The sequence below is a fragment of the Cetorhinus maximus genome, chromosome 17 (assembly GCF_964194155.1).
Source record: "Cetorhinus maximus chromosome 17, sCetMax3.hap1.1, whole genome shotgun sequence".
NCBI lineage: Eukaryota > Metazoa > Chordata > Chondrichthyes > Lamniformes > Cetorhinidae > Cetorhinus > Cetorhinus maximus.
In genome coordinates this window covers 20863271-20889388 of record NC_135895.1, presented here as the reverse complement: position 1 = coordinate 20889388, position 26118 = coordinate 20863271, and the positions used below count along the sequence as shown (strand labels likewise).

At 42.3% G+C, this 26118-nt stretch overlaps 1 protein-coding gene across 5 annotated transcripts in view; it reads right to left on the bottom strand.

The window, feature by feature from the left end:
* The window catches only part of LOC144692229 (choline transporter-like protein 3), a 97366-nt gene extending 72867 nt beyond the window's left edge, over positions 1-24499 (bottom strand). For all 5 annotated transcript variants that reach the window (XM_078560813.1, XM_078560816.1, XM_078560815.1 and 2 more), the window contains exons 1-2: positions 24370-24499; positions 10723-10827 (exon numbers count right to left, since the gene is read on the bottom strand). In XM_078560813.1, the coding sequence (XP_078416939.1) occupies positions 10723-10827; positions 24370-24393 (129 nt within the window). In that variant the 5' untranslated portion in view covers positions 24394-24499. The remainder of the gene's footprint in view (positions 1-10722; positions 10828-24369) is intronic.
* Positions 24500-26118: the final 1619 nt, after the last annotated feature.

The following is a 26118-nucleotide window of genomic DNA, read 5'->3' as shown; positions in this document are numbered from 1 at the left end:
AGGGCAGGAGCTTGTGTTTATGCATCACACTTGTGAGTTGCACCCATATCTTTCGGCCAGTTTCACTCCTGTACACCAGCTGGGAGGGGTAACCGAAAGCAAAGTCCTGTAGCCGACCAGAATTTTCTGTCAAAAACTCATGGTAATTAGGCTCCAAAATCCATTAAAGAATGGGGGTGAGAGGTGCAGGACTGGGAGAGGAGGGAGGGAGCTGGTCCTAATGGGAAAAGTCAATATATGGCATTTCACCCTAAGCAGCCATTTTCATCATGCATGAACCGAGGTGATGTGTCAATTGACTATTCAATCACTGAATGCTAATCCAATTGGCCCTCACTGCACTTCCCTATACATCTATTTTTCAGCAGAGATAACTGATTAGTAATCCTTGCTGTTTTACGTTTTAGCTCAGCTGCGATGAAGTCAACTCAAGAGCCTCAACTAAGATGATAAGCTAAGTGACGAAAAAAACTAGGGGTGGGGAGATGGAGAATTTATTATTTTTCCAGGATTTTGACCCAACGACATCGAAGGAACGGCGATATATTTCCAAGTGAGGATGGTGAGTGACTTGGAGGGGAACTTCCAGGTAGTGGTGTTCCCATCTATCTGCTGTCCTTGTCCTTCTAGATGGTAGTGTCATGGGTTTGGAAGGTGCTGTCTAAGGAGCCTTGATGAGTTCCTGCAGTGCATCTTGTAGATGGTACACTGCTGCTACTGTGTGTCCGAGGTGGAGGGAGTGAATGTTTGTGGATGTGGTGCCAATCAAGCTGGCTGCTTTGTCCTGGACGGTGTCAAGCTTCTTGAGTGTTGCGGGAGTTGTACTCATCCAGGCAAGTGGAGGATATTTCATCACACTCCTGACTTGTGCCTTGTAGATGGTGGACAGGCTTTGGGGAGTCAGGAGGTGAGTTACCCGTCGCACAATTCCTAGCCTCTGACCTGCTCTTGTAGCCACAGTATTTATATGGCTAGTCCAGTTCAGTTTCGGGTCAATGGTAACCCCCAGGATATTGATAGTGGGGGATTCAGTGATGGTAATGCCATTGAACATCGAGGAGCGATGGTCAGATTCTGTCTTGTTGGAGACGGTCATTGCCTGACACTTGTGTGGCACGAATGTCACTTGCCACTTGTCAGCCCAAGCCTGGATATTGTCCAGGTCTTGCTGCATCTGAACATGAACTGCTTCAGACTGCTTTTATGAATGCTATGTGTAAAATGATCACACTTCAATAAACAGCAGTTGCTGCTTCGATGTTTTCAGACAGACCAAGTTGCTGAAACTTCCAGGACAAACCACCAAAGCTCCCCTGGACTCCAGTGCATCAATCAGTAAGGATCCCTTGATAGGACCACTGTCATCTCCTGAAGTGCTACGTTTGAAACGATGGGCTCTTTCCTGATTTCACTTGTCGCTACTCTTGCAGATGTAACATTGTATACATTGGTTCTGCTGCTGGATTAATAACGAAGAGAGTGCAAGTTCAAATTCCCTAAAGAACTAAAAAAGCCTACAGCTAAAGGGGAGCACTTGGCCGACCATGTCGGTGGTGATGCAAATCTGAAACTCTCTCCCTCAAAGGTCAGGCCTTGGTCCATTGAAAATGCCAGAACTAGATAGATTTTAGTTGAGCAAGGGTATTAAGTGATATAGAACTAATTAGGGTGGGTAAATGAATCTGAAATACACATATTTGAATGATTAACAGGCCTCAAGGGGCTGAATGGCCTACTCCTGTTCACTTGTTCCTTGGCAGTTTGATAGAACAAGACAAACTAATCCACTGCTCTGCTTCCTGCCCATAGCCCTGTATGTTCCTCTGCTTCAGAAATGGATTCAATCTTTCTTTCTTGAAAAATAGTACCAGCGTGAGCTACTCCCAACGGCAAAGATTTCATACTCCTACAACTCTCGTGTTGTAAACTTGTAAATGGTTCAATATCGCCTTGTCACACCACTTGGGAAGGCACAGAAATTGCCCTGTCTTATACAATAAACATGTCTGCACCATGTAAGTATCATGCACAATGAGTGAGCTGTCTGTCAGGGAGCTGCATCTCAGACAGAGTGGGAGGAGTGACTGAAGAAGTATTGGAAAGGGGAGAAGATCCAAAGCAGTTAGGGTTCCAACTCAAATTCCTTCCCCATGGTCAACTTGCACTACTAGAAAAAAAACTGAGGATTTCGGGACTTGTCTCTTCCTGTTCACAGATTGGTGAGTGCAGGGGTATTATTGGAGACCTTCTGAATATTTGTACCATGTTTTTAAGATGTTAAGAAATGTTTGCAGTCATCTTCAGCCAGAAGTGCGAAACAACTTAAAATGGGGCATACACCTCGGTCTATCCCAAGGATCCAGCATTACAGATGCCAGGTTTCAGCCAATTCGATTCACTCCATGTGATATCAAGACACGGCTGAAGGCACTGGATACTGCAAAAGCTTTGGGCCCTGACAATATTCCAACAATAGTGCTGAGGACTTGTGCTCCAGAGCTTGCCGCGCCCCTGGCCAAGCTATTCCAGTACAACACTGGCATCTACCCAGCAATGTGAAAAATTGCCCAGGTATGTCTTGTCCCCAAAAAGCAGGACAAATCCAACCCAGACAATTACAGCCCCATCAGTCTACTCTCAATCATCAGTAAAGCAATGGACAGTGTCATCAACAGTGCTGTCAAGCGGCACTTGCTTAGCAATAATCTGCTCACTGATGCTCAGTTTGGATTCCGCCAAGGCCACTCAACTCCTGATCTCATTACAGCTTTGGTTCAAACATGGACAAAATAGCTTAATTTCAAAGGTGAAGTGAGAGTGACTGCCCTTGACATTAAGGCAGCATTTGACTGAGTGTGGCATTAAGGAGCCCTAGCAAAACTGGAGTCAATGGGAATCAGTGGGAAAACTCTCCACTGGTTGGAGTCATACCTAGGACAAAGGAAGATGGTTGTGCTTATTGGAGGTCAATTATCTCAGCTCCAGGGCATCACTGCAGGAGTTCCTCAGAGTAGTGTCCTAGGGTCAACCATCTTCAGCTGTTTCATCAATGACCTTCCTTCCATCATAAGGTCAGAAGTGGGCATGTTCGCTGATGATTGCACAATGTTCAGCACCATTCGTGACTCCTCAGATACTGAAGCAGTCCACGTCCAAATGCAGCAAGACCTGGACAATATCCAGCCCATGTTCATATTCAGCAAGATTTGGACAACATGCAGGCTGGGCTGACAAATGGCAAGTTACATTCATGCCAAACAAGTGTCAGGCAATGACCATCTCTAGCAAGAGAGATTCTAACCACCTCCCATTGACATTCAATTGCATTACCATCATTGAATCTCCCACTATCATCATCCTGGGAGTTACCATTGACTAGAAACTGAACTGGACCAGCCATATATATATATATACTGTGGCTACAACAGCAGGTCAGAGGCTGGGAATTCTGCAGAGAGTAACTCACTGCTTGACTGTCCAAAGCCTGTCTACTACCTACAAAGCACAAGTCAGGAGTGTGATGCAATGCTCTCCACTTGCCTGGATGAGTGCAACTCCAACAACACTCAAGAAGCTCGACACCCTCCAGGACAAAGCAGCCTGCTTGATTGGTCCCTTATCCACCACCTTCAACATTCACTTCCTTCTCCTCCACTAATGCAGTGGCAGCAGTGCGTACCATCTACAAGATGCACTGAAGTGACTCTAGGTTCCTTCGGCAGCACCTTCCAAGCCTTTACCACCTAGAAGGTCAAAGGTAGATGCATGGGAACACCACCACCTGCAAGTTCCTTCCAAGCTACTCACCATCCTGACTTGGAAATAGATCGCCGTTCCTTCACTGTCGCTGGATCAAAATCCCTGAACTCCCTCCCTAACAGCACTGTAGGGGTACTTACACCACATGGACTGCAGCGGTTCAAGGGCACAGCTCACCACCACCTTCTCAAGGGCAATTAGGGATGGGCAATAAATGCTAGCCATACAGTGACACCCACATCCCATGAAAGAATAATGAAAAAATGTTCACCACTAGCTTTCCTGTTAACAAATGCTTCTTACTATAGTTTATGGTACATCATAAAATAAATGTAACCAGAGAAAATCCATGGTCATCCCCTAGCAGTCAGTTATACACATTTTGAAATGTTTGACTGTGCTGTTGAAAAGAGCCTGTTAAAATTATTAAAACCATATATGGTTTGCCACAAGAATGCGCTCAGCATGGAAGAGTTACAAACCATACAGAATGCGGTGGACAAGCATCAAATCTACAAGATAATAATTAACAAAACTTTCAAGGGTGACTAACACAACATAAATCACTGACTGCTACGCAAAAAAATTCTACTTAGGCTGTTTCACTCAGACATGTAGGTGCTGATGAACAATTTAAGGTCTGCAGGAATTTAAACCATCCGTAATGCTAAACATAAATACCAGCTCCATTAAAAACAGCATCAAATCGAAACAACTTAAAACAGGGAAACTTAAAGTGAGGACTTAACTGTATCTTCAAAAATGATCTAGCTAGCAGTCACAAGCACAGTGGCTAAAATTTGCAGATATTACAAAGCCATTAAAAATGGTGGACTGCAAATCTGAACAGGGTAAACTTGGGAAACAGGCAGACAGATGGCAGATGCAATTCAATGAGGACAACAAATACAGAAAAGGGCTATTGCTTAAATAGAAAGAAAATAATGCATATGGAAAATGAAAATGAAAGTGATCTGAAAGTCTTGAATGACAGTTTTATTTCTTTATTCTTCCATGGGGCGTGGGCATCTCTGGCAACACCAGCATTTGTTGGCCATCTCCATTTGCCCTCGAAATGAGTGGCTTGCTAGGCCATTTCAGTTAGGAGTCAACCACATTGCAGTGGGTCTGGAGTCACACATAGGCCAGACCAGGCCAAGTAAGGATGGCAGATTGTCTTCCCTAAAGGACATTAGTGAAGCAGACAATCGACAATAGTTGCCATGGTAATTGTTGAGAGTGGTGGCCGAGTTGGTACTATTGATAGAGTTGATCATCAGACACTTCTTAGGTGGAAACTTTTATTTTATTTACAAAGGTACTCAGCAGTAACTACACGTGCGCTTTCACTTCAAACCTCATCTCGACACTACTGCTAGCCCGTGCTACTTTCCTATTGGTTGCTACTTGCCTGTTGGTTACTACAGGTCATGTGATCTTCCTTAGAAGTATTATTCTTAAAAGGTAATTACACACTAAACAAAACCATAATTATTACATTCCTCCTCCTTTACTCAGCTATACTATACCATATTTACAAATACAAATTTTTCAAGACAACAGAATATTTACACTGGGTAAGGAATTTACAAATTCAGTCGTTCAGGTGGTTTCCTGGTACGCGTGGAATGTCGCAGCTCCACAACTTCAGACTCTTTGTCAGGAACCTCCTTTTCCGGAGTTGCCTGAACATCAGGTGCTTCAGTGGGCACTTGCAGTTCTGTATCCTCAACTCATACAGGAACATCAGACATGTCTGTACTGGGTTGAGTATCCTCAACAGGAAACACAGACCCGGTCATGAACACTAGTGGGATTAATTCTTGGTGATTTGTTTCTCTCTTCCTTAACGATCCACATGTCTCTGTGTGACTCGGTCTTCCACCTCCACATGGTAAGATAGAGGTCTGGTCACTGCACTTATTTCACTAGGTAACCACTTTGGCCCTTCTCCAAAGTTCTTCACATATACTGTCTCTCCCAAGGTAAATTTCCTCTCGTGACTATGCCAGTCGTGTCTAGTTTTCTGGCTTCCTGGACTACTTTTCACCTTCCCCTCTAAATTCGGTATTATTAAACTCAATCTTGTCTTGAAACGGTGTTTCATCAATAACTCCCCGGGTGTGACACCTGTTGTTGTGTGAGGGGTGGTCCTATAATGGAAAAGAAAGTGTACTAGCTTGGTCGCTAAGGAATCTCCAGTTAGCTTCTTCATGCCTGCTTTGAATATTTGAACCGCCCTTTCAGCCGTCCATTTGAGGAAGGTAGGTATGGTGAAGTATTTACAAGTGATACCGTTGACGCTGATAAACCGTTGAAGCTCAGCTGTAAATGCCGTGAAATAACTACTTCTGGTAGTCCATTAATGGCAAAACTCTGACATAGCTTCTCAATTGCAGCAGAAGACGTTGGTGACTTTGCCTCATATATGTCCATCCATTTTGGGTGGGCATCGACAATAAGCAGAAACATTGTTCCCATGAAAAGGTCCCACATAGTCAATGTGTAACTGCACCCATGGTCTTCCTGTCCACTCCCAACGGTGTAATGGATCTGTTGAAGGTAACTTTTGCAGTTGCTGACATTGCACATAATTCTTCACTAAATTCTCTATTTCCATCCCAGGCCACCATAGATAGCTGCTTACTATGGTCTTCATTTGGGAAATTCCCGGATGGGCACTGCGTAGTTCAATTAAAAGCAGCTCCCTTCCTTTTGGAGGAACTATCACTCGTGCTCCCCACAATAAGATGACATCCTGGCTGGTTATTTATGCCTTTTGCTAAAGTACAGTTTAATTTTGTCAGATACGGGCTCTTGTGAGCAACCATGAAGAACTTGTTCTCGTACTTAAGCTTGGACTGGGTCTCGACTTGTCCAGTCTCTGATCTGCTGACCACATGCTGGCTCGAGATTGAAGAAATTTAACAGTAAAACAAGTTCCTGTGGGACTAGGACATGCTCATCATTTTCCTGGCAAATGACTAAAGCCTTCAGTGTTTGCGATTTGATTGCCAGGCCTATGTACTGTAGTGTATTCGTATCCTGCCAGAATTAAAACCCTATTAGTATTTCTGTATCTTCTTTCTACGTGCCTTCTTCTTTCTAGCGCAGACTTTAATCTTGGCTTTCTGTTTGACTTCACTATTGGCCAGACTTCTCTCAGATGCCAGGTCAACTTGTCTTGGTCCAGTAGTTGAGCTACCCGTGACTTCATTATCTGCTCGCATCGTGGAAAGTTTTATGACTTTTCCTTTCAAAGCCTCTTTAGCTTCATTCAGCTGATTCTTCAGCTCTTTGCTAGACAGCTAGCTTCACTGAGCTGGCACTGCCTTGGAGTTTCTCCAAACTCCTGTCCTGGTTGTTTCCAGCTGTATACGACCACCAGGGCTTCCCCTGATGCCCTCTCCGGTCGCCAGGGCTTCCCCTGATGCCCTCTCCGGTCGCCAGGGCTTCCCCTGATGCCCTCTCCGGTCGCCAGGGCTTCCCCTGATGCCCTCTCCGGTCACCAGGGCTTCCCCTGATGCCCTCTCCGGTCGCCAGGGCTTCCCCTGATGCCCTCTCCGGTCGCCAGGGCTTCCCCTGATGCCCTCTCCGGTCGCCAGGGCTTCCCCTGATGCCCTCTCCGAGTTTCTTCTGCTGTGCTTCCCTTCAACTATTTAAGACAGTCTTCATTTTTTCATGTTGCTGAATGGTGTCACATTCCTTTTGCATTTGATCTTGAAGGGCAATCAACTGTTCTTTCAACTGTTTAATTTATTGTTGCCCTCCCTCTGCGGTCTCTTGTTGCCCTATGCAGAGTTGCCCTCTCTCTGGGGTCTCTTGTTCCCTTTGGCAGAGTTGCCCTCTCTCTGGGGTCTCTTGTTCCCTTTGGCAGAGTTGCCCTCTCTCTGGGGTCTCTTGTTGCCTCCTGCACAGTTGCCCTCTTTCTAGGGTCTCTTGTTCCCTTCCGCAGAGCTGCCCTCTCTCTGGGGGTCTCTTCTAATTTTCTGTCCATAGCCATTTTTCTTGTACTTACCACTTTAAATGTATTTCCACTTTAAGAGCAGTGACGTTTTTTTTACTTGGGCTGTCTCTGCAGCTGTTGGCTTTTCTGTGGTGTGTTTTCGCGCGTTTTGAGTTTTGGCAGGATCCCCCCCCCACCCCACCCCTCTGATTGTGGGCCTTCTTCTCTTTTAACATTGTAAAACTCCGTTCCTGTTTGGAAAAAAAACACAGCAGTGATTTCTTCTCCCTTTTCTGGGCAATACTGCAGGGTTCTCTCTTTTTTTTATAAAGCCCGTTTGAATCTTTCCTTGCAATGCCTCATTATATGTCCATTTCTGTGACAATAATAACATTCAATTTTTTTAAACTGCCAATCATTAAAAGACTACTTGTTTCCACCTCTATTGAAATTATTCTTTGTTTTCACTACTAAGTCATTTTTTTTTCATTTTCCTGCTTCTTGGCGGAGTCTTGCATTTTCATGCCCTTTTTGGCTGGGGTTTCCTGCCCGATGTGGGGGACGGTGCCATTTTGCGCTCCCTGTATGGCTTTTGCATCTCTTACTGCACTTTCCATGGCCAGCGCTATCTCTAATGCCTTCTTGAAATCCAAATTCGCTTCGGACATTAATCTTTTCTGAATCGTGTCCTCATTCACACTGCACAAGAAACGATCTCTGAGCACGTCATTTAGGGATGTACCAAACTCACAATATTCCGTTAACAGCTTCAAATTTCCCACATAGCATGCAACTGTCTCCCCCAGGGCTCTATTTCTCAAGTTAAACTTGAACCTTTGCACCATTACTGAGGGCTTCAGTTGATAATGACCCTTCACCAGGTCCACCAATTCATCAAAATTTTTCGAATCTGGGGCACCGGGTGCCATCAAACTTCGAACCAAGCCATAGGTTTTATTCCCACATGTACTTAAGAGGATCGCTCGCCTTTTCTCTGCCTCCGTAATCTCGATCGCTTGGAAAAAGAACGTGAGGCGTTCAATGTAATGAAACCAATTGTCCGTGGCTGGATCTTCAGAATTGTGCTTTCTGAGAGGGAAATACTTCTTTGATTCGAATGGAGCTTCTACTTACAATTATTGTGCGAGGTACAGTGCCGATTTCTCTTTACTTGATTTCTTCTGTTAAACCTGTTTTATCCTCATCACCAGTTTGTTGTGAGTGGTGGCTGAGTTGGTATGTATACAGTTGATCAGCATACACTTGTTAGGTGGAAACTTAGTTTATTTACAAAGGTACACAGCAGCAACTACACATGTGCCTTCACTTCAAACTCTATCTCTACACTACTGCTAGGGGTAGCCCGCACTACTCTCCTAGCTTGCTACAGTATTACCTCACAGCCGATGGTAAAGGCTGAGTTGTTCAAATCCCAGAGGGAAACTTGAAACAACTGTCATAGCCAATTTTTTGCAATTTGTACATTTCGAGATGCAGGCTTTGAATTCAATTATAATAAGACCACTGAGTCTGCAGAGGTTTTTATAAAACTAAATGAAACATTTATTAATTAAAAGTTTGTAAGTGCATACATATGTCTATGAATTACTATGATAACAAATTATAAAAAATATCCCATAATTAATCTGACTCTCAGTTACACCTCCGTTAAGACTACAGTAAAACACAGATTTAAACAGACCCCTGGCAAAGCACATTCTGGACAGTCGTATTCAAAATGAGTTTCTTTCAGCTCTGTGTCCTTGCAGACAGCGGCTTGAGGCTTCCAGGCTGGAGGATTTAGATCTTAGAATTCCTCTTCTTTTACAGACAGCCTTCTTTTCCTTTATACATATTTTCCTCTTTGAATGCAAATTCTCATTGTACCACTAGGTTTTTTGAACTTTACCTCTTCTAACAATAAAACCCGTTCATAGCACCAATTTTATTCGCAAGCTTTGGAAAAAATAAACACATTGTTTAGCTTTTCCGGTTAGGTGTAATATTTCACCCATTCTTTTGAATGGTTTATTCAAAAATGCAAATTGCCCCCCCATTCGCCTCACCTTGTAAATTCCCTATGTTTACCTAATTACCATTCCAAACCCACTTCTCTTCTATACATCAAAACCTCTAGATCAGCTGGCTTTAATCCAATTAAGACACAAATATACACACACATAGGCACAGAAAGCACCAGAACTCTATTTTAAAATAATTTCCAATAATATAGACATTATTATATCTTCTTGACAACAGGTCATGTCATCTTCCTTATAAGTATTATTCTTAAAGGCACATTACATACTAAACAAAACCATAATTACTACAGTAACCATTACTGAGACAAGCTTTATATTCCAGATTTATTAAATGAACTTAAATTCTACCAGCTGCTGTAGTGAGATTTGAACACATATCACCAGAGCATTACACTGGGTTACTGGCCCAGTGATATTACCATTACCCCACTGTCTTCCCCAGGGAGACAATTAGGGTAATTTATTTCCAATAAAGACATGTCTCTAGTTCCTCTCCTCCCACCATGTGTTCTCCCCAAATATCTGCACCAGTAAATGTAACACTGGAGACGGGTAGTTTTTCAGACCATCCCTGGTGAGCAAACCTCATCTGACTTCCCTCTAAAACCCCTTCCCCTTGTAGTGAATTGACTCACTTCCACTAGAGCTCTAAGGCAAGATAGAGAGCTCAATGGATAATTGTGAAGAAACGTGATCCACCACAGAATTTTAGTCCATTATTTTAGGCCAGACATTTAACCTGCTGGAAGGATGCAGTTATCGTAAGTTAGTATTGTCTTTAACACAATAATTTTTTCAATGTTATATATTTAAGGCTCATATTTGAAAATGTTACCTGGTCTTGTTCTAAACTCAACAGGTTAAAACATTTGTTGTCAGACCAGCATTCCAAAGATAAGATTAACATTAAGTCATTCTGCTTCTTTTGACTGAGTAATACATTTTTCCTGCTTGCTCCAATTACAACACACTCACCATTCCACCCCAGAAAAGACAGAAGATAACAAGCCACACAACGTCTGTGGACCTCCTGTAAATCTGTGGCCGCCATTCCCTGTGAGATACGTCTCTACCAGATACCTGAAGTAAAAAGTCAATTTAAAAATGATATGAGAAAACGTCTTTGTTTGATTCAATCTAATTTCTTCTACAATGTTTAGGCTTACTCTGATCTTTCATGTATTCTGAAGACATAGCATCAGTAACTAAGACGTCCTGCAAGACGGATATTGGACCCATAGATTCAGCTTTTCACAATATTTTTACAACAAACTGATGGTCGATAATGTTGGAATGTTATAAATGATAGTTGAAGGATTAATTTATCCACAAGGCAGCAGTTACCAGATAAAGCACGACACAGTCAAAACCAAAGTGCAATAACCAATACAAAGGGTCAAATATTCTAAACTTCACAGAGAAGTTAAAGGGTTTTATTTTTAGATCTTTCTTTTTCATTCCTTCATGGGATTTTTAAAAAATTCATTCACGGGACGTGGGCTTTGCTGGCTGGGCCAGCATTTATTGCCCAACCCTAGTTGCCTTTGAGAAGGTGGTGGTGAGCTGCCTTCTTGAACCGCTGCAGTCCATGTGGTGTAGGTATACCCACAGTGCTGTTAGAAAGGGAGTTCTAGGATTTTGACCCAGCGACAGTGAAGGAACGGCGATATATTTCCAAGTAAGGATGGTGAGTAACTTGGACGGGAACTTCCAGGTGATAGTGTTCCCATCTATCAGCTGCCCTTGTCCTTCTTAGGTGGCAGTAGTCGTGGGTTTGGAAGGTGTTGTCTAAGGAGCCTTGGTGAATTCCTGCAGTGCATCTTGTAGATGGTACACACTGCTGCTACTATGAGTCGGTGGTGGAGGGAGTGAATGTTTGTGGATGTGGTGCCAATCAAGTGGACTGCTTTGTCCTGGATGGTGTCCAGCTTCTTCAGTGTTGTGGGAGCTGCACTCATCCAGGCAAGTGGGGAGTATTTCATCACACTCCTGACATGTGCCTGTAGATGGTGGACAGGCTTTGGGGAGTCAGGAGGTGAGTTACTCGTAGCACGATTCCTAGACTCTGACCTGCTCTTGTAGCCACAGTAGTTATATGGCTAGTCCAGTTCAGTTTCTGGTCAATGGTGACCCCCAGGATGTTGATAGTGGGGGATTTAGTGATGGTAATGCCATTGCATATCAAGAGGTGATGGTTGGATTCTCTCTTGTTGGAGATGGTCATTGCCTGACACTTGTGTGGCTTGAATGTTACTTGCCACTTGTCAGCCCAAGGTTGGATATTGTCCAAGTCTTGCTGCATTTGGTCATGAGCTACTTCAATATTTGAGGAGTCGCAAATGGTGCAGAACATTGTGCAATCGTCAGCGAACATCCCCACTTCTGGCCTTATGATGGAAGGAGGATCATTGATGAAGCAGCTGAAGATCTTTGGGCTGAGTACACTACTCTGAGGAACTCCTGCAGTGATATCCTGGAGCTGAGATGACTGACCTCCAACAACCACAACCATCTTCCTTTGTGCCAGGTATGACTCCAACCAGCAGAGAATTTTCCCCCCCGATTCCCATTGACTCCAGTTTTGCTAGGGCTCCTTGATGCCACACTCAGTCAAATGCTGCCTTGATGTCAAACACAGTCACTCTCACCTCACGAGTTCAGCTCTTTTGTCCATGTTTGAACCAAGGCTGTAATGAGGTCAGGAGCTGAGTGGCCCTGGCGGAACCCAAACTGGGCATCAGTGAGCAGGTTATTGCTAAGCAAGTGCCTCTTGATAGCAGCGTTGATGACCCCTTCCATTACTTTCCTGATGATCGAGAGTAGAATGATGGGGTGGTAATTGGCCGGGTTGGATTTGTCCTGCTTTTTATGTACAGGACATACCTGGGCAATTTTCCACAGCTGGATAGATGCCAGTGTTGTGGCTGTGCTGGAACAGCTTGGCTAGGGGGTGCAGCAAGTTTTGGAGCACAAGTCTTCAGTACTACTGCTGGAATGTTGTCAGGGCCCAAAGCCTTTGCAGTACCAGTGCCTTCAGCCATTTCTTGATATCACGTGGAGTGAATCGAATTGGCTGAAAACTGGCATCTGTGATGCTGGAGATCTCCGGAGGAAGCCAAGATGGATAATCCACTCGGCACTTCTGGCTGAAGATTGTTGCGAATGCTTCAACCTTATCTTTTGCACTGCTGTGCTGGGCTCCTCCATCATTGAAGATGGGGATATTTGTGGAGCCTCCTCCTCCAGTGTCAATGGTAACCCCCAGGATGCATCACTGGCAAGGCCAGCATTTGTTGCCCATCGCTAATTTGAACTGAGTGGCTTGCTAGACCATTTCAAGAGGCAGTCAATGAGTCAGCCACATTACTGTGGGTCTGGAGTCACATGTAGGCCAGGCCAGGTAAAGATGGCTGCTTTCCTTCCCTAAATAACATTAGTGAACCAGATGGGTTTTTACAACAATTGATGATAGTTCACAGTCACTGTTGCTGAGACTAGCTTTCAATTTCAGATTTATGAATTGAACTTAAATTCCACCAGCTACTGCTGGGCATTAGCCCAGTGTCACGAAGCTATTAATGTATATAATATTTTGAAAAATGTTTTTCTTTTAAAACAGAGGTTTAGTCTGCGCGTATGTCTTAACTGGATTAAAACCAGCTAGTCTGGGTGCTTTGATATGTATGACAGATAGCGTGCATTTGCATTTTTTGATTAGAGCATTCAAGAAGTGGGGTGAAAACTTGACGCCTTTCTAGCAGCTACTGAGCAACATGTTTATATTACTAATAAAATTGGTACAATGACTGTGGTTTCATTGTTAAAAGGCAAAGTTCAAAGAGACTGGTGAGACAATGAGAATTTGAATTCAATCAGGGGTGGTAGGTATAACTTCAGTAGTTTTCGGGTGTGCAGGCAGAGGCAATGTAAGATCAAAAGGGAGCTGTAAGCCTCCAACTGGCTCCACAGTGAAAAGAACCTCACTCTGAATTCGTAAAGTGAAAATGCTTTGCCTGGTGTCTGGTTAAGTCTATGGGTTGCTGTTGCCTTAATGGAGGTTAGTTTGGGAATTTGTTAAAAGTTATGACAGTAGTAATTTGTAGCCATGTGTACATATATTTTAACCTGTGTAAATTAATAGAATGTTTCAGTTAGTTTAATTTAAAACCTCGAGAATCAGTGGCCCGAATCCTGAGTTTAGGGTCGCATCTCAAACATAATACTTAAAATTATTGGTTATGACAGTTGTTTAAAGTTTCCCTCTGGGATTTAAAAAAAAATAACTCCACTTTACCAACTGCATCGGTCATAACAATTGGGGGCTGTGCTGGGATAAATTATATTTCTAATTCCTTGATTGGTTAGGAATTGGTGAATCTTAAGCTTATGAGTATGATAGGCGCTTTGAATTCAAGAGTTGGTGAGGTATTTTAGAAGTGGTGAGACTGCAGGATGGCTTTGGCAATTGCCAAGTCTTGTCTGGGAGTAGAAGAGAGTGGGTTGGAGAAAATAACCAAAAGCAAGATAAGAGAATTGGCGGATAAGTTACAGTTGGGGTTACCTGCAAAAGCTAGGAAATCAGATATAGTTAAAAGTATAGCACAGAATCTACAGTTGGAAGTGAAACCTGACACTAGTGAGTCACAGCTGGAGGTAGTGAGGATTTAGCTGGAAATGAAAATGCTTGAATTAGAAGCAAAGGACAGAGAAATGGCTTTTGAAAAGGAATTAGAAATTGCGAAGGTAGAGAAGGAGGAAAGAGAAAGAGAGAGAGAGGAAGAATTTCAACTGAAAATGTTGGCAGTTAGAAAAGAGATGTCAGTAAGTGAGGAAGGATTTATCTCTAGAGTAGAACTCAGTGGGGATATGTTTAAATTTGTACAAGCTCTTCCAAAGCTTGAGGAAAAAGATATTGAAGCATTCTTTATTTCATTTGAGAAACTAGCTAAACAGATGAAATGGCCACAGGAAAACTGGACACTATTATCACAACCTAAGTTGTTAGGTAGGGTGCTTGAGCGATGTGCTTTGCTTTTAGAAGAAATGTCGGTGAATTATGACGTGGTGAAAAAGGCTATTTTGAGTGCATATAAGTTGGTTCCTGAAGCATACAGGCAGAAATTTAGGAATTTGAGAAAACAGCCTGGGCATTGAGTTTGAAAGAGTAAAACAAAGTAATTTTGACCAGTGGATACGGGCGTTAAAAATAGAAACAACCTATGCAGCCCTTAGGGAAGTCATTCTTTTGGAAGAATTTAAAGATTCAATCCCTTCAGAAGTGAGAACTCATGTGGAGGAACAGAGGGTTGATTCTGTAAGACAAGCAGCAGAGATAGCTGATGATTATGAGTTAGTTCATAGAGCTAAACCTTTTTTCCATCACCCTTTCAAATTGGAAAAGGATAAAAAAAAATGGGAAGGTGAAAGGAAGGCAGGTATTCAGGGAAGAGAAGGAGCAGCTGGAAGTTACCAGGAAGTTTTTTCTCAGAATAAAAAGGAAGGTGCTGAAGGTAGAAGTGACATTCGAAAATTGAAGTGTTTTCATTGCAATAAAGTAGGGCACACAAAGTCAGTGTGTTGGAGATTGCAGGAAAAATCTGTAGGAGTTATTGGGGTACAGAAAAGCTCTGGAAGTAAAAGTACTATGGGCTCTGAGGTTCAGGCACAGGAGAAACCAGTGGTTTGTGTACTGGTGAAACAGGGAGAATCAGTGAAAGGTAAAGAAGTGAGAATGTGTTCACAGTTTACTCAAGAGAATTCTGAGGAGCAGGTTCCAGGGATGTTTAAAGACTTTGCATGTGAAGAGAAAGTCTTTCCATGTGTACAGGCTGGAGTAGGTAAAGATGTTAAAACGTTAAGAGACATAGGGGCTAGTCAATCCTTAATGTTGTGGGATAGTGATATTTGTTGTTTAGAGGGAGTGCTGCTGCAGGAGAAGGTAATAATAAGTGGGGTTCATGGAGCTGCTAAATCTATTACGTTATGAAAGGTAAATTTAAAGAGCAAATGGAAGAATGGGGAAGTTATAGTTGGGGTGGTGGAAAAATTGCCCATTGCAGGGGTTCAATTTATTCTGGGTAATGATACAGCTGGATTGCAAATGTGGGTGATGCCTATGGTAGTTGAGCAGCCTGTAGAAGTATTTTCAACAGAAGTGCTACAGAAGGAACATCCTGGATTGTTTCCAGATTGTGTTATAACGAGATCAAAGGCCCATCGAGAAGAACAAAATAAACACGATAAGCAGGCAGTTCAAAGGCAAGAAGGCGGTGTCTAAATCCAATTAGCTGGCACTATATTTGACATTGTTCAGGAGGAAGGAATGCAGGACAGTTCAGTTGAAGTGTTTAACTCAAAGAGGTTAGTGGAGTTACAGAAAAATGATTTGAAATTAAAACAGTTACATCAGAAAGCTTATTCAGAAACCAAAGCAAAATGTATTCCAGTATGTTATTATTTTCGAGGGAATGTGTTAATGTGAAAAATGGCAGTCGGATTACATCTCAGCAAATGAAAGTTGGAGGGAGGTGCATCAGATTGTTATCCCATTAGGTTATAGAAATGAGATTCTGAGGATTGCCCATGAAATTCCAATAGGGGACATTTAGGAATTAGGAAAATGCAGGAAAAGATTCAGAGGTTTTTTTTGGGCCAGGATTGCATAGGGATTTAGTCACATTCTGTAGAGCCTGTCATATATGTTAAGTAACAGGAAAACCACAAGCAGTGATTAAGCTGGCGCCTTTAATCCCAATACCAGCATTTGAAGAACCTTTTACCAGGGTCATGATTAATGTGTAGGATCGCTCCCTAAGACTAAAGGCGGAAATCAGTATTTATTAACAATAATGGATGTGTCTACTAAGTTTCCTGAAGTGATACCTTAAGAAATATTACAACTAAGAAGATTGTGGAGGAGTTAATTACATTTTTCACAAGATATGGTTTACCTAAAGAAATACAATCAGGTCAGGGGTCAAATTTCATGTCACAACTGTTTAAGGAAATAATGAACAGTTTGGGGATTAAACAGTTTAAATCAACAACTTATCATCCAGAGTCACAAGGAGCTTTGGAAAGATGGCATCAAACTTTAAAAACTATGATAAGCGCATACTTTCAGAATTATGCACAGGATTGGGATACGGGAATTCTATTTTTGTTATTCCCTATTATAGACGCTCCTAATGTATCAACTGGTTTTAACCATTTTGAACTAGTTTATGGCCATGACGTAAGGGGACCACTGAAATTGATTCATGAGAAATTAGTGGGTCTAAATTCAGAAACTACTCTCCTGGATTACGTTTCAAATTTCAGGGAAAGATTGAACAGAGCATGTGAGTTGGTTAGGGAACATTTAAAGATATCACAGCAAGTGATGAAAGTGAAAGCAGATAAGGCGGCTAAAATTTGCAGCTTTGTTTCTGGAGAGAAAGTCTGAGTTTTGTTACTAGTACTAGGGGATTCATTAAATGCAAGATTTAGTGGGCCTCACAGGATTGAAAAGAAATTGAGTGAAGTAAATTATTTAATATATACTCCAGGTAGAAGAAAGAAGCAGAGGGTGTGTCATGTAAATATGCTTAAAAAGTACTTTGACAGGAAAGAGGAACAAAAAGAGATGTTAGTGATGGTGGATGATGAGAAACAGGTAAAAGTGCAGGACTCTGAAACTGATTTTCCTCTAATCAAATTGGATAATGAGGGGGTGCTTGAAAATTTAAATGAAATATTGAGTTACCTTCCAACCAAGTGTCAAAGTGAGTTGGAAAAGCTATTGCAGTCACACAAACCTATTTGTGGGAATAAGTTGGGAAAGACACATTTAGATTTATATGATGTATGTATAGAAATATCATCTTCAGTGAAGCAACAACTTTATAGATTAAATCCGGCAAAGTAATCACAAGTACAAAAAGAAAATGATTTCATACTTCAAAATGATATAATTGAGTCTAGTTGCAGTAGTTGGAGTTGGCCTATTGTACTGGTACCGAAACCAGATGGAAGACTATATGTGGACTATCGAAAGGTGAATGCGGTGACAAAAGTGGATTCATATCCCATACCACGGTTGGAGAATTGCATTGAGAAAGTGGGACAATCGAAATTTATCACAAAGATTGACTTGCTAAAAAGGATATTGGCAAGTAGCATTGTCGGATAGGGCAAAGGAGATATCAGCTTTTGTAACGCCAAGTGGACTATATCAGTTTAAAGTCATGCCACTTGGTATGAAGAATGCACCTGCGACATTTCAAAGACTGACAAAGTAATTGTAGGTCTAAGCAATTGTGTGGTATATACTGACGATCCAATGGTTTTTAGTCAGATGTGGGAGGAGCATTTACAGCATCTGGAAGAATTATTTACTCGGCTACAAGAAGCTAATTTGGTGATCAACTTGGCTAAAAGTGAATTTGCAAAAGCACAAGTTACGTATCTAGGCCATACCATTGGACATGGTAAGGTGGCTCCAAGAGATGCGAAAGTCAAGGCTATCGTCGATTTCCCAGTGCCTACAACAAAATGAGAAGTTGAGATTTCTCGGCATGAGTGGGTTTTACTGGAAATTTGTGCTAAACTTTAGCCAAGTGGTTGCTCCACTGACTGAACTATTAAAAAAGAACAAGAAGTTTCAGTGGAGACTTGAGTGTCAGAAGTCATTTTGATAGTCTGAAAACTATTAACTATGACACCAGCTTTGGCAGCACCCAATTATGCCAAGCAATTCAAGTTGGCCGTTGATGCAAGCGATATAGGCAAAGAATAAAGAAAAATAACTTAGCAGTGAAATCAAAGAATAGTTTTAATGGTGGTGGAAACAAGCAGCCTTTTAGCAATTGGCAGTTTAAAAAAATCGAATGCTTCTATTGTCACAGAAATGGACATATATTGAGGCAATGCAAGGAAAGATTCAAGCAGGCTTGTAAACAAAAGAAGGAGCCCAAAGAAATCTACAATGTAGGAGAACCTGAATCAACAAATTCAGATGTTTACTCATTGTTTGATCAGCATGTTGGAAAGACAGAACCTATATTTATCACCTGTTAGAATGGAAGTGGACACAGGAGCTTCCACTACAGTAATTGGGGAGCATACCTTCAGATATCTGAAATAATGGTGAACATCAATTAAGTTTAGAAGGAATAGCTGCCAAGCTCAAAACACACTCAGGTGAAGACATTCAAGTAAAAGGCATAAACAGACTAACTGCCCATTATGGAAGCCAATCGGCAAAGCTACCAGTGTTAGTATTGAAAGGTAGAGGACCAAGCCTTCTCAGGTGAAATTGGCTAAGGGAAATCAACTTTGATTGTCCACTGAGGTCCTAAAAGGAAGCTGGAAGCATCCTGTTTTGAAAAAGGAGTGTGTATGGACTCAGCAACCTGGAGAAATGCAGGCCGTCTTAAGCCAAAACCTAGAAGAGCAGCAGAAGAAATTCGAAGAGACCTTGCTAGCTCAAGACGAGCTGAGCAACCTTTGCAGGGAAAAAGAAAACCTGTTAAAAGACCTTCGCACACTACAAGATTCCCTCGGGTCAAAGTTTGTACCTCTGGAAAGGTATGAAGAGAATAAAAAAAAATTCAGCACTTCTCTGAATAAACTGAAGAACGGGTTGGCAGAGAAGACAGGTAGAAAGAAGATACAGAAATACTAATAGGGCTTTAAGTCTGGCAGCATACGAAGACACTTTCGTACATAGGCCTGGTAATCAAATGCTGATGCCCTTAGTGACAGGTCCATTACACCCATGAGAATGGCCAGGTAGACTCTGGGTGCAGTTACACATTGACTACGTTGGACCTTTCCTGGGAAATGTTTCTGCTCATTATCAATTACCCATTCAAAATGGTTTAACATATATGAGATGAAGTCACCAACATCAGCTGCTTCAATTGAGTAACTACTTCAAGCTTTGCCATTCACGGACTACCAGAAGTAGTTGTTTCCGATAACGGTATGGCATTTACGAGTGCTGAGTTTCAACGGTTTATCAGCCTCAACAGTATCACTCATGTAAAAACTGCACCATACCACCCTTCCTCAAATGGACTGGCTGACAGGGCGGTTCAAACGTTCAAGGCAGGCATGAAGAAGCTAACTGGCGACTCCTTGGCAACCAAGCTAGCACGCTTTCTTTTTCATTACAGGACTACCCCTCACACAACAGGTGCCACACCAGCAGAGTTACTGTTGAAAAGCCATCTCAGGACGAGATTGAGTTTAATAATGCTGAATTTAAAGCGGAAAGTGGGAAGGGGTCAGAGAAGCCAGAAAACTAGACACAACTGGCATAGTCACAGGAGGAAATTTACCGTGGGAGAGCCGGTATAAGTGAAGAACTTCGGAGAAGGACCAAAGTGGTTACTGGGTGAAATAAGTGCGGTGGCTGGACCTCTATCTTACTACTTAATATGTTTCCACCCAAGAAGCGTCTGCAGGTCAACTCTATCATCAATAGTAGCAACTTAGCCACCCTTACAGCACTACTCCAATCTATCTATGTGACTGAAGTTCCTCATCCCTGGAACCATTCTTGTGAATCCTTTCTGCATCCTCTTTCTAATGCCTTTCATTTCCTTCCTAAAGGATGGTGCCAAGAAATGGACGCAAAATCCCAGTTGAGGCCGAAGCAGTATTTTATGCAGGTTCACCATACTTTCCTTGCTTTTATACCTTATGCCTTCAGTCAGAAAGCCCAGAATCCCATACGCTTTATTAGCTGCTCTCTGAACCTGCCCTGCCAGCTTTAATGATTGTGCACATATCCCCAGGTTCGCCTACATTCCCTTTAGAATTGCACCCTTTATGTTATATTGTCTCTCCTCATTCTTCCTATCAAAATGATTCACTTTACACATCTACTGAATCGAACCACTCACATTCTTTGTCGAATTAACCCAGACATTACAGCAAACTACTGATCCAGCCACCAAACTTTCATGGTTGTAGTTTTTAATATGTGTCACAACATCCGAAAGCAATTAAAACAGCAAATGCTAAAATTTCATCAACCCTGGAATGTTCCATTAACTCTGTTTCTCTCTTGCCTGACCTGCTGAATATTCCCAGCATTTTGTTTTTATTTCATATTTCCAGAATTTTTCTTTGTTTTTATTTCATATTTCTAGCATTTGCAAGTAATGTTCTGGTTAAATTAAACGGCATTACATAAGAGTTTAATAATTCTGGGATAAATGGATGTGTGTTAAAGAGGCATTATTGTTTGCGTGAGGAATTAAATAATCCTGAAGCTGATCCATTGCTCATCCAAAATCTCTGTCTTTGTTTATTTAACAGCTTTGTTCTTCTTGATCCTCTGCACACAGCCAGGAGAGTACCAAATTGAATGAAAGCATTACGTTCAAGTCCAGGCTCTCTGCTGCTTGTGTAGGTATAGCCTTTATAGCTCTGGATTTTCTGCACAGGAGCATCTTGCACCATGTTCCGTTAGTTAGTTCAACCTTTTCCCTCACCATTCAGTTCAAAACGCTTTTGCCGTGTTAAGGTGGTGGAAGTGTGACCTGATGACGGGCAGTGAGGGTGAATGGGCATCTGAGACCTTCATGAATAATGGGCCCAACACTCTATCTCCTTAAACAATGTGTTTTAAGGCTTCAGGAAAAACGAGTGGAACAACAGAGAAGGAAACAGGCTGCATTAGTCAAATTAGAAAGAGAAATAAAGAAGAGAGGAAATGACAGAATGGAATGAGAGAAAAGGAAATGAAAAGAAAAAAAAAGGAAAAATGAGAGGTTTACTTTTTAAAAAAAAATGAACAATTTACTATCTGAGTTCCCAGTTTCAATTGCTTCATTTTTGAGCCAGGGAGATTGAGTAGCATTGCAGGAATTTAAATCTCATTATTAAAAGGGTTCTTACATCATTAAGTAGCATCCCTTAAGGGCAGGTTTAATGTGCTTTAACAGCACAAGTGCAGCAATTTACTGCATTTTCACAAGGCTAATGGCAGATCATCGCAAATCATCCAGCAAGCGGTGGCGAAAATCACTCCTCACATTGTATCTCCCCTTTGCCTCAAACTGTTGAGTTATATGCACACTAATAATGGTGTGTGCATTAAACTCACCATTAGTTTCCACGAAAATTCTGGGCCCATATGTTAGTCTTTTGAAAGCAGAGTTTTATTTTTAGCAAGGGGAGGGAGTGGGGGCTGGAGGTTCAAGAGAAACATATTGGCTTTGGTCTTCATGAAGTTTAATGGGAGGAAATTGTAACTCAGGACAGGCATCAGACAGCAAGTGGAACGACTGAGTCAGTTAGAGCTGGGTGTCATTAGCTTAACAAGGCCCTGTATCATCAGATGCTGCAGCCAGAGGCAGCATGTAGATGAGGACAAGACGGGTCCAAGAATCAATCCTTGAAGTGCCATAACCTATAAGTACTTTTTAAATGTTCTGAGGGTTTCTACCTCTACCACCCTTTCAGGCAGTGAGCTCCAGATCCCCATCACTGAGCAAAAACATTTTTCCTCGAATCCCCTCTAAATCTCCCACCTCTTATCCTAAATCTATGCCTCTTATTTATGGATCCCTCAACCAAGGAGAATAGGGTCTTCCTATCCATTTTATCACCTTCAGGAATCTGGGGACGCGAACTCCAAGGTCCCCACTGTTCCTCTACCCTTTGCAGTATCCTACCATTTATCGTCTATTCCTTGCTTTGTTTCCCCAAATGCATTCCGGACTGAACTCCATTAGCCACTATTCTTCCCACCCGACTAGCCCATTGATACTGTCCTGCAGTCACAGCTTTTTCTATTTTCAAAATGGCAAAATGTTGCATCATCAATCTGCAAATTTCTAATCATACCTCCTACAGTAAAGATCAAATCATTGATACATACCAGAAAAAGCAAGGAGGCTTGCAGAATCCTGCAGCCCTGAAGAACCAAGTGGGAGTAATCCCTCAGAGCAGGGCACTGGAGGGTTGCTGTTGGAGGAGGATGGTGTAGTCAACAATGGTGACCTTGTCCCAAGAGATGCTGAGGATCTGACTACAAAGGTGGAAACTTTTCTGAACTGGTAAATGCTGCCCAGGTCTCACTGCTGCAGAGGTGTGCACTGAGCATATGTGAAGTTAACAACAACATCCAGCATCACATTGTCAATGCTGATAGATAGCAGCATAGCAAAATCCTGGATCATGATTTGTCTTCCTGATGTTCAAACTAAACTCAGAACGTGTAGATAGTGCTACACGATATTTTTTTGAAATAGTGCAATGGGATCTTTTATATACACCTGAGCAGGCAGATGGGACTCGGTTTGTGGTTTCATTTGAAAGACAGTACCTCAGCATTGCATTGGAGTATTACCCTTGATTTTTTTTGTGTTCAAGCCCTGGGTTGGGACTTGAACCTTGAACCTACTGACTCAGAGGCAAGAGTGCTACCCAACTGTGCCACAGCCAACAGCGTTCTACAGTTTAGTAGGAATGGGGGTCAAGAGAGCACGAGCTGGGTCTCACAGCCAAGATGAATTCAGACAGACCATGAGGAGAAATAAGAGAAACTAGAAAAAGTTGCAGGTTTGGGACTAGAGCAGGGATAGCTTTGGATTCTACTTCTCTTCAGCTCTGAAGACTCATGCAGAAATGAAATGTTAACTTTCTCTCTCCAGAGATGCTGCCAGACCTACTGAGTTTTACCAGTATTGTGTGTTTTTATTTATGACAGCTTTGGCTTGGTGGGCAAGAAGCTAGATAAATAGACAGTTTCAATAATAATGACAAAGAAATCCTCATACTTGCAGGTGAAGCAGCAGGAGTGATGAGTTTAAGGGAAAGATTAGTCAAGTAAAAACACATGGATTATTTTGACTATGTTTTAAAGTGACGAGCCTTAGCTCTCCTGAATCAATAAAAAGCTGACCCCCCCCATAAACCCCCTGCATTAGGGACCGTGATTAGAATTGAAAACAAGCCCTAATAAAGTCTACTTTTGTTTCAATGTCTTGTCTTTAATGAAACTTCTTGCAGTCAGTTCCAAAAAAGATTCACGTTAAAAAGAAAGTCTGCAAATAAACTGAAAGATTTATTATAAATTAACTGGATCATGGAGCCAAAGAGGCTGTGCTGGCACAAGTCGATACGTAGTTAAAATAAAAGTCTGCAGAACTCCCTCTTAACCACAGTTGGGTTGAGCAGTACAGTGCCCAGTGTAATGTGCAATTACTAATGGTTAAAGTATGCATTCACCAGTTTATCAGGGGAATGAAGGTTTCAATCAGGTACTTCTCCTCAAGGGCGGATGTGAGTTAATTAAAATAAAGATTGAGTAACAAACGAGTGAGATGATGACCATGTGACCTTTAGAAATCCAGTGCGTTCCCTACACCGTGACATTTTAAATCTCAGTTTGGAACAATCTCTTTTATCTGGAGGTAAACAGCAATTATACTTGTAAGTACTTGCCGTGACTTAGACTGAACTATCACCTTTACCTCGGCCAGTCCCTTACCAAGGCCCAAACATTATAGCTGAGGCAAAAGGAACCTTCCGCCTTCCCCTGCAGACTGTTATCAGTGCAGCTAGAGAGTCAGGCAGAGGGGCAACTCCCGCTCCACAGCCCCGTTTCTGACAGCGCCGACTCACCTCGTATTGGCCGCAGCAAGACATCCCGGGGTCCGCTTCAGCGCCACTGGTAACTTCAGCCCGGCAGTCCAAAGCAAGCGGCAGAATGAGTGAAGTTTCGCAAAACTGCGGCTGCACTAACTCACCTGCCTTGGGGGAGGGGGAGACCGCAAGATAGGGGGCGATGGCGAGCTCGCTAACCTTTACCTGGGCTCCTGTCAGCCTTTACCATCGGTAAAGCGAAGAGCAAGGGCTCTGGCTCTGGCAAGGACTTTTTTTTTTATATATAAGTACGCATTTGCACAGTGTCCCGCACAGGGGACGATAGCATAGTGGTAATGTTACTGGACCAGTAATCCAGAGGCTAATGTTCTATAGATAAGAGTTCACATGGCAGCTGGAGGAATTTAAATTCATAAATCTGAAATAAAATGCTACTCTCATAACTAATAATCATTTACGACTGGGTCGTTGTAAATGCCCATCTAGTTCACTAATGCCCCTCGGGGGGAAGTAAATCTGCCTTTCTTATCCAGCCTGGCCTACATGTGACTCCAGACCCACAGAAATCTTATTAGGCCTATTTCAGAGGGCAATTAAGTCCCACAGTTCAAGGAGGTGGCTCAAGGGTAATTAGGGATGGGCAATAAACACTGGCCTTGCCAGCGATGCCCAAACCCCAGGAAAGAAGAAAAGCTCCCCAGTGAACAAAAAATACATTCCTGTTTACTTTGCAAATCCAGCTCTTCGAATGCTCATTTGCTTCTTAATTAGTACAGGATTGGCACAGTGGGTTAGAATGCTGGTCTGTTCACCTTTGTGGTTTGAGTTTAATGAGCTCAGTCTGATGAGATTTCTCTCTCTCTCTCTCTCTAATGAATGTATGTGTAACAACTTTGCTACTGCAGGCCTGTCTTTTAATTGGCCTTAGAAACTTGTGGTATTCAGCCCTGAGTTACACCGCACAAAAGACACTTTGTTCCTACCACCTGACCCTTTGTGCATTCCGCCATCCTTTCAAGCTGCTAGGCTCCCAAATTCTGAAATTCCAACCACCTCTCCAAGTTTTTCCATCTCCGTGGTCCCTTTTAACACCTTCCTTTTATGAAAGAGTACAGTAGCATAGTTGTTGTGTTATTAGACTAGTAATCCTAAAGCCTGGGGTAAATATCTGAAGACATATGTTTAAATCCCACCATGGTAACCGGGAAATTTAAATTCAATTAATTAAAAATATGGGCTAAAAAGCTAGCATCAGTGATGCAGACCATAAAATTACCAGATTGTTGTAGAACAATCTGGTTCACTATTCACTAATATGCTTTAGGGAAGTCTATCTGCCATCCTTACCCAGTCTGAGCTTTTTGTGACACCAGACAGTGACGTGGTTGACTCTTAACTGCCCTCTGAAATGGTCTAGCACATGAAAGTTAATTAGACCATAAGACATAGGAGCAGAAATTAGGCCATCGAATCTGCTCCGCCATTCAATCATGGCTGATAAGTTTCTCAACCCCATTCTCTCACCTTCTCCCCATAACCTTTGATCCCCTTACCAATCAAGAACCTATCTATCTATCTCGGTCTTAAATACACTCAATGACCTGGCCTCCACAGCCTTCTGTGGCAATGATTTCCATAGATTCACCACTCTCAGGCTAAAGAAATTTCTCCTCATCTCTGTTCTAAAAGGTCTTCCCTTTACTCTGAGGCTGTGCCCTCAGGTCCTAGTCTCTCCTACTAATGGAGAGATCTTCCCCCACGTCCACT